Source organism: Arvicola amphibius, chromosome 11, assembly GCF_903992535.2.
Source record: "Arvicola amphibius chromosome 11, mArvAmp1.2, whole genome shotgun sequence".
NCBI lineage: Eukaryota > Metazoa > Chordata > Mammalia > Rodentia > Cricetidae > Arvicola > Arvicola amphibius.
Window position 1 is genome coordinate 118,163,625 of NC_052057.2, and position 13,456 is coordinate 118,177,080.

General features: G+C 43.2%; 1 protein-coding gene across 1 annotated transcript in view; it reads right to left on the reverse strand.

Annotated features, from left to right (window-relative positions):
• The window catches only part of Ints8 (integrator complex subunit 8), a 47,376-nt gene that overhangs the window by 9,271 nt on the left and 24,649 nt on the right, over positions 1-13,456 (reverse strand). Inside the window, exons 15-20 of the mRNA XM_038347236.2 lie at positions 12,318-12,519; positions 9,142-9,263; positions 4,351-4,535; positions 2,936-2,969; positions 2,120-2,176; positions 1,962-2,023 (exon numbers count right to left, since the gene is read on the reverse strand). Coding sequence (XP_038203164.1) covers positions 1,962-2,023; positions 2,120-2,176; positions 2,936-2,969; positions 4,351-4,535; positions 9,142-9,263; positions 12,318-12,519 — 662 coding nt within the window. The remainder of the gene's footprint in view (positions 1-1,961; positions 2,024-2,119; positions 2,177-2,935; positions 2,970-4,350; positions 4,536-9,141; positions 9,264-12,317; positions 12,520-13,456) is intronic.

Below are 13,456 nucleotides of genomic sequence, written 5' to 3' on the forward strand. Positions count from 1 at the left end.
GGCTCACAGCTACACCAGCACAATGAAGAAGACTGGCAGTACTGTCAGCAAAACAACCAGTTCTACATTTACAACTAAAGGAATTAAACTGACTTATGTTATTTTGCTAAATCTATAAAATGTTAACAGGTCAAACAATCATGTTTCTGTGATAACCAGTGTTAAACAGTAACACTTAATCCACTGCCACCATCTCAGGAATCCATAAGAACTCTTGATCAGGCAAAATATATTTTCTGCTCAATCTTTCCTTTTTTCAGAATTAACTTACATTAAAGTATTACCATCATAAAAGACAGCAATTAAGCCTGCACTAACTTATTAACTCTCACATTTCAAGGGTAAATACTATACCCATTTTAGCAATGAAGAATTCAACAAAAAAAAAAAAAATAAAGCAAGCTGCAAGCTGCTCACAGTCACATACCTAGTGTACAAAGAGGCATGCTTCAGGGCTCCAGTACAAGCCATGTTTGCTTCTTATGAACATGAGCTGGAAATCGACTGTGACAGTCTGAATGTAACCCACAGAGGTGACAGAGGTAACAGATTTAGTCACTAAAGCCAGTTAAAAAAACAAAACTAGAGTCTGGGAATGTAGCTCAGGTGAAGGATGTCTGCCTAGCATTGGTTCTGAGTTCAATTCCCAGTACCATTCAAGACAAAGAAGCAGGATACATAATTGTCTGATTATTGGAATGCTATATAGTATAGCAAATTGTGTATAAGATCAGAAACATCCACAGTACAGTCTGCAGCCTGGGTGCTGGGGCGCACGACTTGGGTAAGAAAACACAGGGATCCTTTGCAAACAAGCAAGTGGACAGAGGTCAAGGAGACACACTGTCCGAACTGCTGCATGTGACACAGCTACTCTCCTCCTCCCTCATTTTTTTGGGGGGAAGGGGTGGAGGGACCTCACTAGGTAGCCCAAGCTGGCCTCAAGCTTGGTCATCCTCCTGTCTCAGCCTGCTGAGTGCTGGGATAACAGGTACGCGGTACTGTCCAGACACAGTCCAGGAATGCAGTCGTTTGAGGAGATTCCTAAGTGCTTGTGAGGAAACAAAGAAACCAACACAAGAGTCTTCTGGCCCAGGTTCTTCAAAACTATGGAACTGTTCCTGGATTAAGCTTCTGTGCCCTCCCATGGGTAGGGGGTCCGAGTGAGTGTACTTGAGAATATTCATCACAACAGGCTATCTTGTTCATGGGGCTTTACGGAAAAGCATGTGTTTTGCCACTTACTACTTGTCTGCCACAGCTTGCCTTGTGACAGGGACACTTTACTCTGTGACTCTTATCCCTCAGAGTACAAACTGTCTGATGCTCTGAGAAAGTTGGCTACGGCATGAGACTTTAGTCCAGCTCATCTATCAGCTCCATCCTCCCGGGTCCCAGTGCTCTAGAATGATGAGCATAGCACACTCCAGACCTGCTCTTCAGTCTCTGTGTGACAGAACACTCTTCATATCCACTGTGCTACCTTCATCCCCCTACCAAATCCTTTCTTCCTTAATGATGTCAGAAAGATTAAAAAAATGAGGTTGGGAACATAGTAAGGGTAGGAGGACGGCAGAAGTCTGAGACAAAAACTAGGCAAGATGCCAAGATAATGCTATACTCTGGTAACTGGGGAGACTGAGACAGGACTGAGAGTTCAAGACCGGCCTAGACTACAAAAGAAACCCATGCACAGGAAGGAAGGTGAATGGATGGGCTGGTCCTATGACAACCAAAAGGGGTTGGGAGACTGATAATAAAAATCATAGCAATAGAAAAGATCTACAAGGAATTAGAAAACAAATCACTTTTATAATGACGAGGAAAATAACAGCAGCAGAAAACCACGAAGACGTCTGTAGAATCCTCTACACTGGTTGCCTTTATTGCAGGGTATCTATGCCACACAGGAAGATTTCTAAATATATAATTTATAATTCTAAGCATAGAATACTACTTACTTAGGAATGGAAGATGGCCAAATAGAAATGTGTTCAGCTGTGATATCATTCACAATGTCCTCCTTTTAGAAAGAAAAATGTGCTTTTTATTTTTTAATCAGTATGATTTTTAACAATATCTTTCAAATAATTTTTAACTGAAATTACAAGCTACTGACCCGAACATTGTGAAGCTTCACAAAGAGTGATAGAATAATAGTCAAAACCAGGGGTTCCTATGGGAAAGAAACACAAGAATATCAATTAAAAAGCAAGTGTGCTGGTGCGCGTGTCCTGTCACTCTGAGAGACAAGGACTTTTTGTTATCCTTCGAGACGGGGTTTCTCAGTGTCCTGGAACTCTCTCTTGTAGACCAGGCTGGCCTCGAACTCAGAGATCCGCCTGCCTCTGCCTCCCGAGTGCTGGGATTAAAGGTGCGCAACCTCCGTCCACCCCAAGAACTTCCTCATCAGTTGAGAATTTGGGATCCAGAGTGCAGCATACGAAATGTCACTTTCAGTTTCACAATAGTCACAGCACGCAATATACACTGAAATCACTGCATTTATATCCCTGGCTTAAAATCACTATTCTATCTTTTTGTCTTTTCTTTCCTGTGTTTTTGGGAGAGAATTGCTAGGAAACTGAACCCAACCCCCTGAGCAAACACTAAGCCACTGACTGAGTACAACCACAGCGTCCCTTTGATGTAACTTTTGGTATCTTTCCAAGACTTCTAGTTCCTTCCAAAATTAAGCTTTTTTCGTGTATCCGTTTAAAATGGTATTTAAAAGATGAAACCCAACTTATGTCACCAAAGCTAACCTAAGACTTAGTTTAAAAAGGGGCCACTATATTTATTAAAACCAGCAAGCAAACTTCGTTTCTTGATTCAGATTATCCTTGCTCAATAAAGATCACTCCAGACAAACACGTTAGGGATCAACCAGAATCTGGAATTCTTATAAAACTCAGTAATTATATTTAAAACTTACCCGTAATTTTTTGATAAAAGAAAGTAGCTCACTCCTACAAAAAAAAGTATATATATTCAATATCAGACATTAAAGTAACATAAAGAATGCAACTGGTGTAATGCTTTACCCCCCATCTTAGTTAGGAGCAGTATGTCTAGTCAGGCATAGTGGTGCACGCCTTTAACCCCAGCACTTGAGGAGGCAGAACAGGTGGATCTTTCAGCTCAAGGAACAGAGAGAGTTTCAGGACAGCCACAGCTACACAAAGAAACCCCGTCTCAAAAAACCAAAAAGAAGTGTAAGACAAACCCATTGTTATAATCACACAAATGCCTCAATATTATCCAACCGCAGACAGTGCTGATTTTGAAGTGACAGAGAAGAAACTAAATTGCTGGGGCTGACAAGATGGCCCAGTGGGTGAAGGCACTTGCTGATAAGCCTGATGACTGGATCCTTGGAACACACATGAGAAAACAGGAAAGAACCAACTTGTCCAGTTGTCCTCTGACCTCCACACCCATGCAACCACCCCCAAGCAAAGCAGGCAAATAAATAAATAAATTGCTGATAGACAGTCTTTTTAACCAAAAAGGAGCACCTCAGAATTCCTTTACTACATTTATTCATTGAATACTCATGTCAAACAGACAGACAGACAGACACGGCATGGTGCAACTGTGGCGAACAGGAGACAAGGGGCAGGTGCTAGTTTTCGTCTGGCATAAGGGTAGCACAGAACTTGAGGATCAGGCTTGGTGGACAATGCCTTTACACAGTGAGCATTTCACCAGCCCAGAATTCTTTTCTGGTTTCCTTTTGGTTTCTGAGATAGGATCTCACTATGTAGTTCAGGCTGTCTTGTAACTCACGATATAGACCAGATTGGCCTCGAACTCAAGAGAGATCCACCTGATTTTCTGTCTCCCAAATAGTGGGATTAAAGGCGCACTCCACTGTGTTCCTCTCCAGAATCCCCTCTTTTGGTGGACAGAGGAGGAGGGAGAGTGTTTCGAGACAGGGTTTCTCTATAGCTTTGGAGCCTGTCCTGGAACTAGCTCTTGTAGACCAGACTGGCCTGGAACTCAGAGATCCGCCTGCCTCTGCCTCCCGAGTGCTGGGATTAAAGGTGTGCACCACCACCGCCCAGCTCCAGAATTCTTAAAATCGTGAATTTTAAGATTATTATACATATATATTGTATATACATATATACATGTGCCTATACATATTATATATACATATAATACACTTGGGTTTTACTTTGTTTTGCTCAAATGAACCCACAGCCGTGTGAACATCAGAAAACACTGATGCAGCTGCGTCACAGCCCAAGATTATCTGTCGTCACAGTCTACAGGGTAAAGATGTTCTTGAAAAAGTACAAGCAGTGTAAACTAATGCAAACGCAAGACTTCACCGAGAGAACACACCGGTACAGTATTCCTAGCGTGGACTCCCTCTGCTTTATTAAACTAACTCTGCCATCGCTTCCTCGCTTGTGCTGGTTAGACACACTGCAGACCTGAACGACCACTTCCCACAGGTCCTTCGCAGTCCGCCGACTCTCTTTAGGGCCTGGAAGCTCTTTGCAGGTGGCTGCTAGAAGATGCCCAAGCTGTAATGTGAAAACCAAACAAAAACATATGAAAAAAATCCAATTCACACGACAATCTTGTAATAAGGGCACACTGAAGAATGACTGGAACCTACCAAACATTCAGACATTTATGCTCAGATTCCAGTACAATGTCTGAGAACATTCTTCCACCATATGGGAACCAGGGATCAACCTCAGGTGTCAGACTTGGTGAAAAGCACCTTTTACATGCTTGACTGAGGCCTCAGTCAAGATAAAATTAAGATACAGAAAGTGGTTGATCTAATTAAAATTGACATAAGGCCCTAAGATGCAGGACCAATTCTGGAATAAGGAATAGAACTGAAAGTGAACGTCAGAGAGAAAAGGGCCCCAAATAGGAGAGGGTTCAATTTAAATCAAATTCAAGGCCAATAAGACGGTCCAGCGGGGCCTGGAAGTGGTTGTACACACCTTTAATCCCAGCGCTCTGTGAGTTCAAGGCCAACCTGGTCTACGAGTTCCAGGACAGCCTGGGCTGAACATAGAGAAACCTTATCTCGAAAAACCAAAACAAACAAACAAGATAGCCCAGTGGGGGGGGGGGGACTTTTGTTGCAAGCCTAACCCTACCTGATAACCCCAGTGTGATCCCTAAAGCCCATGTTTCAAAACAAGCTGACATGTTGCACCTGAACTTCAGGATTCCTATAACAAAAGAGAAGGCAAAGAAAGCAGAGCCCCTGTCGGGGAATATTATCTTCAGGTGTGCGACTTTTGTTTATGCTGCATTTGGTTAACTCTGTGAAGCTGTGTTACTGTACCTGTCTAAAACACCTGATGGTCTAATAAAAGAGCTGAACAGCCAACAGCGAGGCTGGAGAGAGGAATAGGTGGGGCTAGAAGGCAGAGAGGATAAATATGAGGAGAAATCTGGGAGAAAAAAGGATCTGGGAACGAGAGAGGAAGGAGGAGGACTTCAGGGTCTAGCCACCCAGCTACACAGCCAGATACTGAATAAGAAAGAAAGAAAAGGTATACAGAAATAGAGAAAGATAAAAGCCCAGAGGCCAAAGATGGATGAGATAATTTAAAATTAAGAAATGCTGGCAAGAAACAAGCCAAGCTAAGGCCGGGCATTCATAACTAAGAATAAGCTTCTGTGTGTGATTTATTTAGGAGATGGGTGGTGCCACCCCCACAAAAAAAAGTCAAAAGACTACAGAGTCCAAAGAGTAAAACATCACACGACAAGGCCCCCTTGGAAGCTCTTCAGCCAGACAGAGAATGCAGCATGACAGGATCAAGCGCACAGGAAATCCAGCACCCACCAAACTGGACCAAACACCTGACCCTCCACACACTTGAGGATTTGCTGTGGCTAGGGCTTGATCACAGCGACACAAAAGTAGCTGATACACCAGCTGAAGGTCACTGAATTTACTAGGCTGGAAAATAGTTAATTAAAGGCAAGATCTTGAAGTAGTGGTTATTTCTAACTTAGGAGAGGCTAAGGCAGAAGAAGTTCAAGTGTAAGGCTAGCCTGGACTATTTATCAAGTTTAAAGCCAACCCAGGTCACACATTAAAATCTGTCTCAATAGAAAACAAGGAGAACCCTAAGAGAGACATACATGGATTCCACCAGGAAGGGGAAGTTGACAATATCTCCTTAGTAAATTGGTGGTGTGGGTGGAAGAGGAGTGGGAAGGGGAGAAGGAGAGCAGAGAGGAGAACATGAGGGACTGGGAAGGTTGAATTGGGTGAAGGACAGAGAGGGAGAGCAAAAAAGAGATATCTTGAAAGAGTGAGCCATCATGGGGCTAGCAAGAAACCAGGCACCAGGAAAATTCCCAGGAATTCACAAGGATGACCCCAGCTAAGACTCTAAGCAATAGTGGAGAGGGTGCCTGAACTGCCCTTCCCCTGTAATCAGACTGAAGACCACCTTACTTGTTATCAAAGAACCTTCATCCAGTAACTGATAGAAGCAGAGATCTACAGCTAAGTACTGGGCCGAACACCTTGAATTCAGTCATAGAGATATTATAAGCAAAGGGGATAAGACCATGATGAGGAAACCCACAGAAGCTGCTGACCTGAGCAGTGAGTTGGAGCTCACTGACTCTGGAGTGACAGTTGGGGAACCAAACTAGGCCCTCTGAACGTGCATGATGATTGCATGGCTTGGGCAGTCTGTGGGGCCACTAGTAGTGGAACCAAAATTTAATCCTAGTACATGAACTGCCTCTTCTGAGCCATTCCCTGTGGAGGGACACCTTGCTCAGCTGAGACACAGGGAGGAAGGTGTCACAGAGCACAGTGAGCTGCGAGCAGAGGTGGCTGATGCGGAGGACACCGGAGCACACGCAGGAGACATGCACCTGCCAAGGAGGCACTCACACTTTAAAAGGCCTGTAGGTCAAACTAAAAATCTTAGGTGTGGGCCCTTAGGAGCACTGGCTGCTCTTCCAGGGGACCCAACCGCACTCCCAGCACCCACAGGGTGGTTCACAACATCCATAACTCAAGTTCCTAGAGCTCCAATGCAGCCTTCTGACCTCTGAGGACACCAGACACGCAAGTATACAGACACGCATGCAAGTATACAGACATGCATGCAAGTATACAGACATGCATGCAAGCAAAACACCCAGAAACATTAAAAAAAAAAAAGAAATGTTTCTTAAAATGTAAAAAAAGGGGGCGTGTGCTGGAGAGATGGCTCAGCAGTTAAGAACACTGGCTGTTCTTCCTGAGGTCCTGAGTTCAATTCCCAGCAACCACATGAGATGGAATCTCATCTCTAGTGGAATTGGATAACTTCTTCTGGAACTAAGTAAATAATTTTTTTTAAAGTAACTGAGTTTTTTCCTACAAGAGGGCACTCCTGCCACCATCTGCAGCTGTGGCCTCCTCCGAGTTGTGTGACAGATGGCAGTAGGCCCCGCCCCGTGCATGCAGATCCTGCGCTGTAGCCATTTTACTGCATTGTCCCCCTTCTGGCACAAGGAGGAGACTAGACAGTTCGTATTATTTCAAAAGGGACTGTGTCCGTCATCTGCTAAGGAGCCCCTTTCCTTTGATTACATAATGGCATTGAGTTAAAAGAAAGCGTGGTTTTGTCCTCGGCCCACTAATTAGTCACATCCTCAGGGATGCTTCTCTTAATAGATAATAGATCATTTCTATTCTTCTCTTAATAGATAATAGATCATTTCTATTCAAAAAGAAAGCAGGGTGGGGCTGGGAGGGCAGAAGCTGTGTTTACACCTAGAACTCCACACTTGATAGGAACCTGAGAAGGAAAATCATGAACTCCAGGGCAGCCAGATTTACATACCGAGATGCAGTCACAAAGACAAAGCGCATGTGTAACATAGAACACAGACACGGCTAAAGTCACTCAGTTCCTACCTCAGAAACGAACAGCATCTCCTCACCGTTCCTCATTCTTACATACATACATCCCACATAAAATCGGAAGAAACTGCTCCAAACCATATTTTCAGCATAATTCTCACTCTATGTCTCTGCTTCTTTCTTAGTATTATCAAAAGAGGAAGGGGCCAGGTATGGAAGGAGCCCTAATCACCAGGTGACTTTTAACAAGATCACCTCAGTCCTCTTCCTTTTAGACTATATCAAGGGACTGCAGGAGGCAGTGAGGTAACATGTATAACCAATACAACCAATCTATCACACAACTTCCTGTGTCCTTAAACATCATTACACAAGCATGAGTCTGCCTGTCTCGCATGGTACACGACCCCAAAGACCACTAGAAGCCGAGAGGAGCTACTGTACTGTCTGAACAATGAGCAGCAAACTTCAATTCTAAACAGAAACAATAATAACCATGAAAAAACAAAGTTCTGAGAGCTTATTATTAAAGGTCATGGGGAGAGTGTTGGACACAAGTTACTCTGGGTATTAGAACTAAGATTCCAGAAAATTTACTAGAGAGACAGCAAATATCTGAAATCCCAAAGGCAATTTAAATCTACCAATACATTCATAAACTGTAAAAGAGGAAGAAAACTGAAGAATCCATAGATCTTCAAAGGGCTGGATTCAAGTGAGCTCCAATGCATGCCCAACTAGCTCCTAGGAAGCAAAGGCAGGAAGACCACAAGTTCAAGATCATCCTTGGCTACACAACAAAATCAAGTCTAGCTGGATAACTGCTCTAACGGGAAAATGAATAGAACCCTGTTTTCCACCCGTTCAGAGTCTGACCTTAGCACTCAAACCAAGAAATGGTAACAAACCTCCTGCTACTTTACAATTACAGCAAAATGTTTGCTGAACCTCATACTGTTTGTAAATTTACATTTTAAGGTATCAGTAAGCAATATCAGAACAAAGTCAAGTGGCTTGTACTATCTAAACTATAGGGTGCAGGGATTACTGTGATTTCATATACGCTAGGAATGGGCTCTAAAAACCGAGCTACATTCCCAGCCCAAAACTATGCACACTTCACTACAAACTGACAAGGGCTTGCCTTAACTAACATGGCACCATAGAGATCAGACAAATTTCAGAGTAGCGGAACCAAATGAAATGGGTACAATAATACAGACAGTACTAACGATATAAAATACCAGCACTCTGATAGCCATTTTAGCCTAAACATTAATTACCTTTACATATGGATTACTCTGAAGTAAAAATGCAGGAACTTGCAGGGTAAGATACTCATTTTCTCTCCAGTTTAGCATAAAAGCAACACACTCTTCAGCTACAACTTGACGAAGAGGAATGTCTAAAAAGCAAGGAAAGAAACAGTTGAAATAGCTGAAAGTAGAAACAAGGGTATCAGAAGTTCAAGGTCACCCTGAGCTACAAAAGACCTTACCTGTGAATAAGTGAACAAATAAATAAATGTACTAAAAATAATTTAAAATACAAAAGTTTTTCAAATAATAGTAAGGGAGGTAAAAAAAAAAAATCACCAAAGCTTATTTTAAGCATTGTTTCCTTTGAAATAAATATACCAAAATATGTTGTAAATTTTTGTGACTCAAAGCAGTATCAAGATCATAATGTACTTTGGGAATAAGATATAATGTATCCTAAGTCACAATGTCAAGACAATGCTATGAAGAGACAAATGAATCTGGTGCCTGAGCCCAGAAGAGGCCACTGATCTCCTGGAACTGGGGTTTTACAAGGCTCTAAGACACCATGGGGGTGGCTGGAACTAAACCCTCCATAAGAGCAGGTAGTGCTCCTAACTGCTGAGCCATCTCTCCATCCCTCTCAACCTTTTTTTTTTTTTTCAGACAGTGTCTCTCAATGAACCTGCAAAGACACCCTTACACTTGTTCGTCCTGGCCCCAGAAAGAGCATGTCTACCAACTGTGACCCTCATGGTGGCACGGACTCAGTCTACACTGTAGTCAAATACCTAAGCCCATAATTATGGCTCAGGCAAAGATAGGAACTGTATCCATGGGAAGAAAAACTCATTTCCTTGCTTTTCTCTGAAGCGTTTGAAATAATACAAACTTTTCTTCTCATTCTGAGCAGTAGTAATACCATAAGCTATATAAAAAGTTGCTCAACAATTAAGTAAGAGTTTGCATAAATTATGTGTTGACTGACGATCTACCATTTGAGAGAAAAAGAGAGGAAGTGGCGTTATGTGACATTCACATCAGTTCAGCAATGTAAAGCAAGGCTGGAGCTCCAGCTGAGCAGTGAAGTGCTGGCCGGGCATGTGAGGCCCTGGGTGCAATCCCCATTCCCACCAAGAGGGAACACATCATGCTGACAAAGAGCTGAACGAGATCAACAAACTGTTCAAAGTCTGTCATTAAAAACTGTAGACCTGCCAGGCGGTGGTGGCGCACGCCTTTAATCCCAGCACTCGGGAGGCAGAGGCAGGCGGATCTCTGTGAGTTCGAGGCCAGCCTGGTCTACAAGAGCTAGCTCCAGGACAGGCTCTAAAAAAGCTGCAGAGAAACCCTGTCTCGAAAAACAAAAAACAAAAACAAAAACAAAAACAAAAAAAAAAAACAAACTGTAGACCGGGGCTGGAGAGATGGCTCAGTGGTTAAGAGCACTGGCTGCTCTTCCAGAGGTTGTGAGTTCAATTCCCAGCAACCACATGGTGGCTTACAACCATCTGTAATGAGATCTGGTGTCCTCTTCTGGCGTGCGGGCATACATGGAGGCAGAATGTTGTATACATAATAAATAAATAAAAATCTTTTAAAAAAAAACACAACTGTAGGTCCCTCTGGAAATTAGAATGTAATAGCCACACTCATTCGTAACATCCCAGAGGAATACAGCTACTGCTGTTTGGACATAGTGTTAACATCTTTCTCCACAATTCAACTTCCTGGCTATAGTATCAAATGTACACATTAATTCCTGTAATTACATTTCAAACCTATGAGATTAAGAAACCACTTCACCTAACAACCACCCACGTACGACACAGGTGTTGGTTTACTATGTGGAAAGGACCGCACGCTCTGCTCCGGCACCCTTCAGTCACTCTGAGGACACTCTACTGCAGCAGTGAGACACTAGTCTTTAACAAGTGCAGCTAAGGACAGTCAATCCTTTTATACATTACACCTTTTTATATTCAAATAAAAATAATCTTTAAAAATTCACATCAAAATTTGTAAAAACTAAAGCTCATACACCTCTGTTGGTTTCTCCAGTCAGAATAGCCATTAGGAATGCTATTCCTAGAATCCCGTAAGTGACACTTCCTGCTAAACTTTACTTTTAGTATCAAATATATCTTACACGTATTCACCAAAAACAAAAAAACAAAAACCAACTCATGGCAGAATTAGAAGCAGAGAGAAGCACTGACTTTCACAGCTCCCGCTCAGGACCTGTACTCAGTCCTCACCCATGCCCTTCCTAACAGACTATACTTTTTTGGTTTTGTTTTGAACAGTGTCTCTCTATGGAGTTCTGCCTATCCTGGAACTCACTGTGTAGACTAGGCTAGCCGAGAACTCACAGTCACTAACTCCCTCCGACTCCTGGGTGCTAGGATTAAAACCATGAACCACCAAACCAGGTTTCTTACCAGGATATCAGAAAATTGTAATATAAGACCTGGATGTGATAATTCACGCCTGGAATCCGAGCATAGAAGACGGAGAGGCAAGAGGCCCAAGTGTAGACAAGCAGAGCGGTACATGCTTTTAGACCCAAATACTCAGGGGGCCAAGGCAGAAGGTTCACTTGAAACCAGATGGCCACATAGAAAGACTATGTCTTAGAAAATAAATAAAATTACAATATATAGTTTCTACAATGTATTGAAAAGTCCAACAAAGACTCATTCCACCCCAACCCCTACATCGCCCCTGCCTCTAACACCTCTGAATGTGGACCTTACTAGGGAATACGATTTCTAAATATATAATCAGTTGACCTGAGGTCATACTATTTATGGTGGACACTAAATGCCTAAGTAGTATCCTTCTAAGAGAAAAAGCAGCCACACGAGAACAAGGGCAGAAACTAGACGGATGCAGCTACAGCCAAGCAATGACAAGGACTGCCAGGCACAACTAGGAGGGCTGAGCAGGGCAGGGCTGAATGACTCAAATTTCATATGTCTAGTCCCTACCAGAGGGCAATGGTCCGACTGCACAGCTGGTACGGAAACCCTTGGCAAGAAAGTTTCTCCCAGTCACTAATGTTTTCAAGTTACCTCCAAACCCAAACTGTTCCAGGATAGAAGTTTTCCCGTAGAGGTCAGGTAAGCAGACCCCCACCCAACAAACACCCCAACAGTGAAGGACAGAATTTTGAATGTGGACACGTGCACCCGCCTTACCAGGAAGCCTCATTTCCAAATATCCTCGGACCCTACTAATAAGGTCGGAAGGAGGTCTCTCTCCTGATTGTCCCAGTCCAGCTTCGTGAGTGTGAATATCCAAAAGTAACATCTCATTCAGCATAACCTGCCGCAGTTTCGGTGAGAACTCTGTTACCAGCTCCAAACAAGCTGCAAAGAGCTGTTTAGCGTGGGGAAAGTCCTACAAAAGAAGCAAGAGGCCAGCCTGAGTCAGTCCTATAGAGCCAAAGTAATGTGGATCTTCACAGGCGCTGGAGTGGTCAACACCGGAGCTAGGAGAGAGGCTAGACTGGGACTGGAGAGATGGTTAGGAGCACTGGAGGCTCTTTCAGAGGACCCACGTTCAATTCCCAGCACACACATGGCAGCTCACAACTGTTTCTAGCTTCAGTTCCAGGAGATCCAACACCATCTCACAGACACACATGCAGGCAAAACACCAATGCACATAAAGTAAAAATAAATAAGTCATTTTTAAAAAAAGACATGCATCACCACTGCCAGGCATCTTCTATTTTGTGCATATGAGTGTTTTGTTTGGACGTACACACAGTGGGTGTGTACATCAAGTGGGCATTAGAACCCATGGAACTGAATTTAGAATGTTGGTTACATTGGCAATGGAAACTCTAATTAGTCATATTTGCAGACTGCCGTCTCCCCTGTTTCTATGTCTACAGTCTCCATCACTCTTGTACTCGATGGCTCTGCTCTAGGACTCCATCCTGCATGTTAACATTAGGAAAGACAACTCAGCAGGCAAGAGCACATGCTGCTCTCACAGAGAGCACACTCAGTGCAAAGACTGAGTCTCACAGCTCACAGCCTCCTGAACCGAGACTCACAGGATGCCTCTGACACCCAAGGGCACTTGTATACATTATGCACATGCCCACACACAGACACATGCCAACACATAAGTAAAGATAAAATTCTTTTTTCAAAGCAAGAAACAATCAGCTTTGACTCCTTTCTCCTGATTATTATCACGTGTGCAGTGCATGTACATGTGTGTGTGGTGCATATGCCATGTCATGTATGAGGAAGTCAAGAAGACAACTTTGGGTTGGTCTGAGACTAGGTGTCTGTCGCCTTGTTGAGTACACAAGCTGACCCAC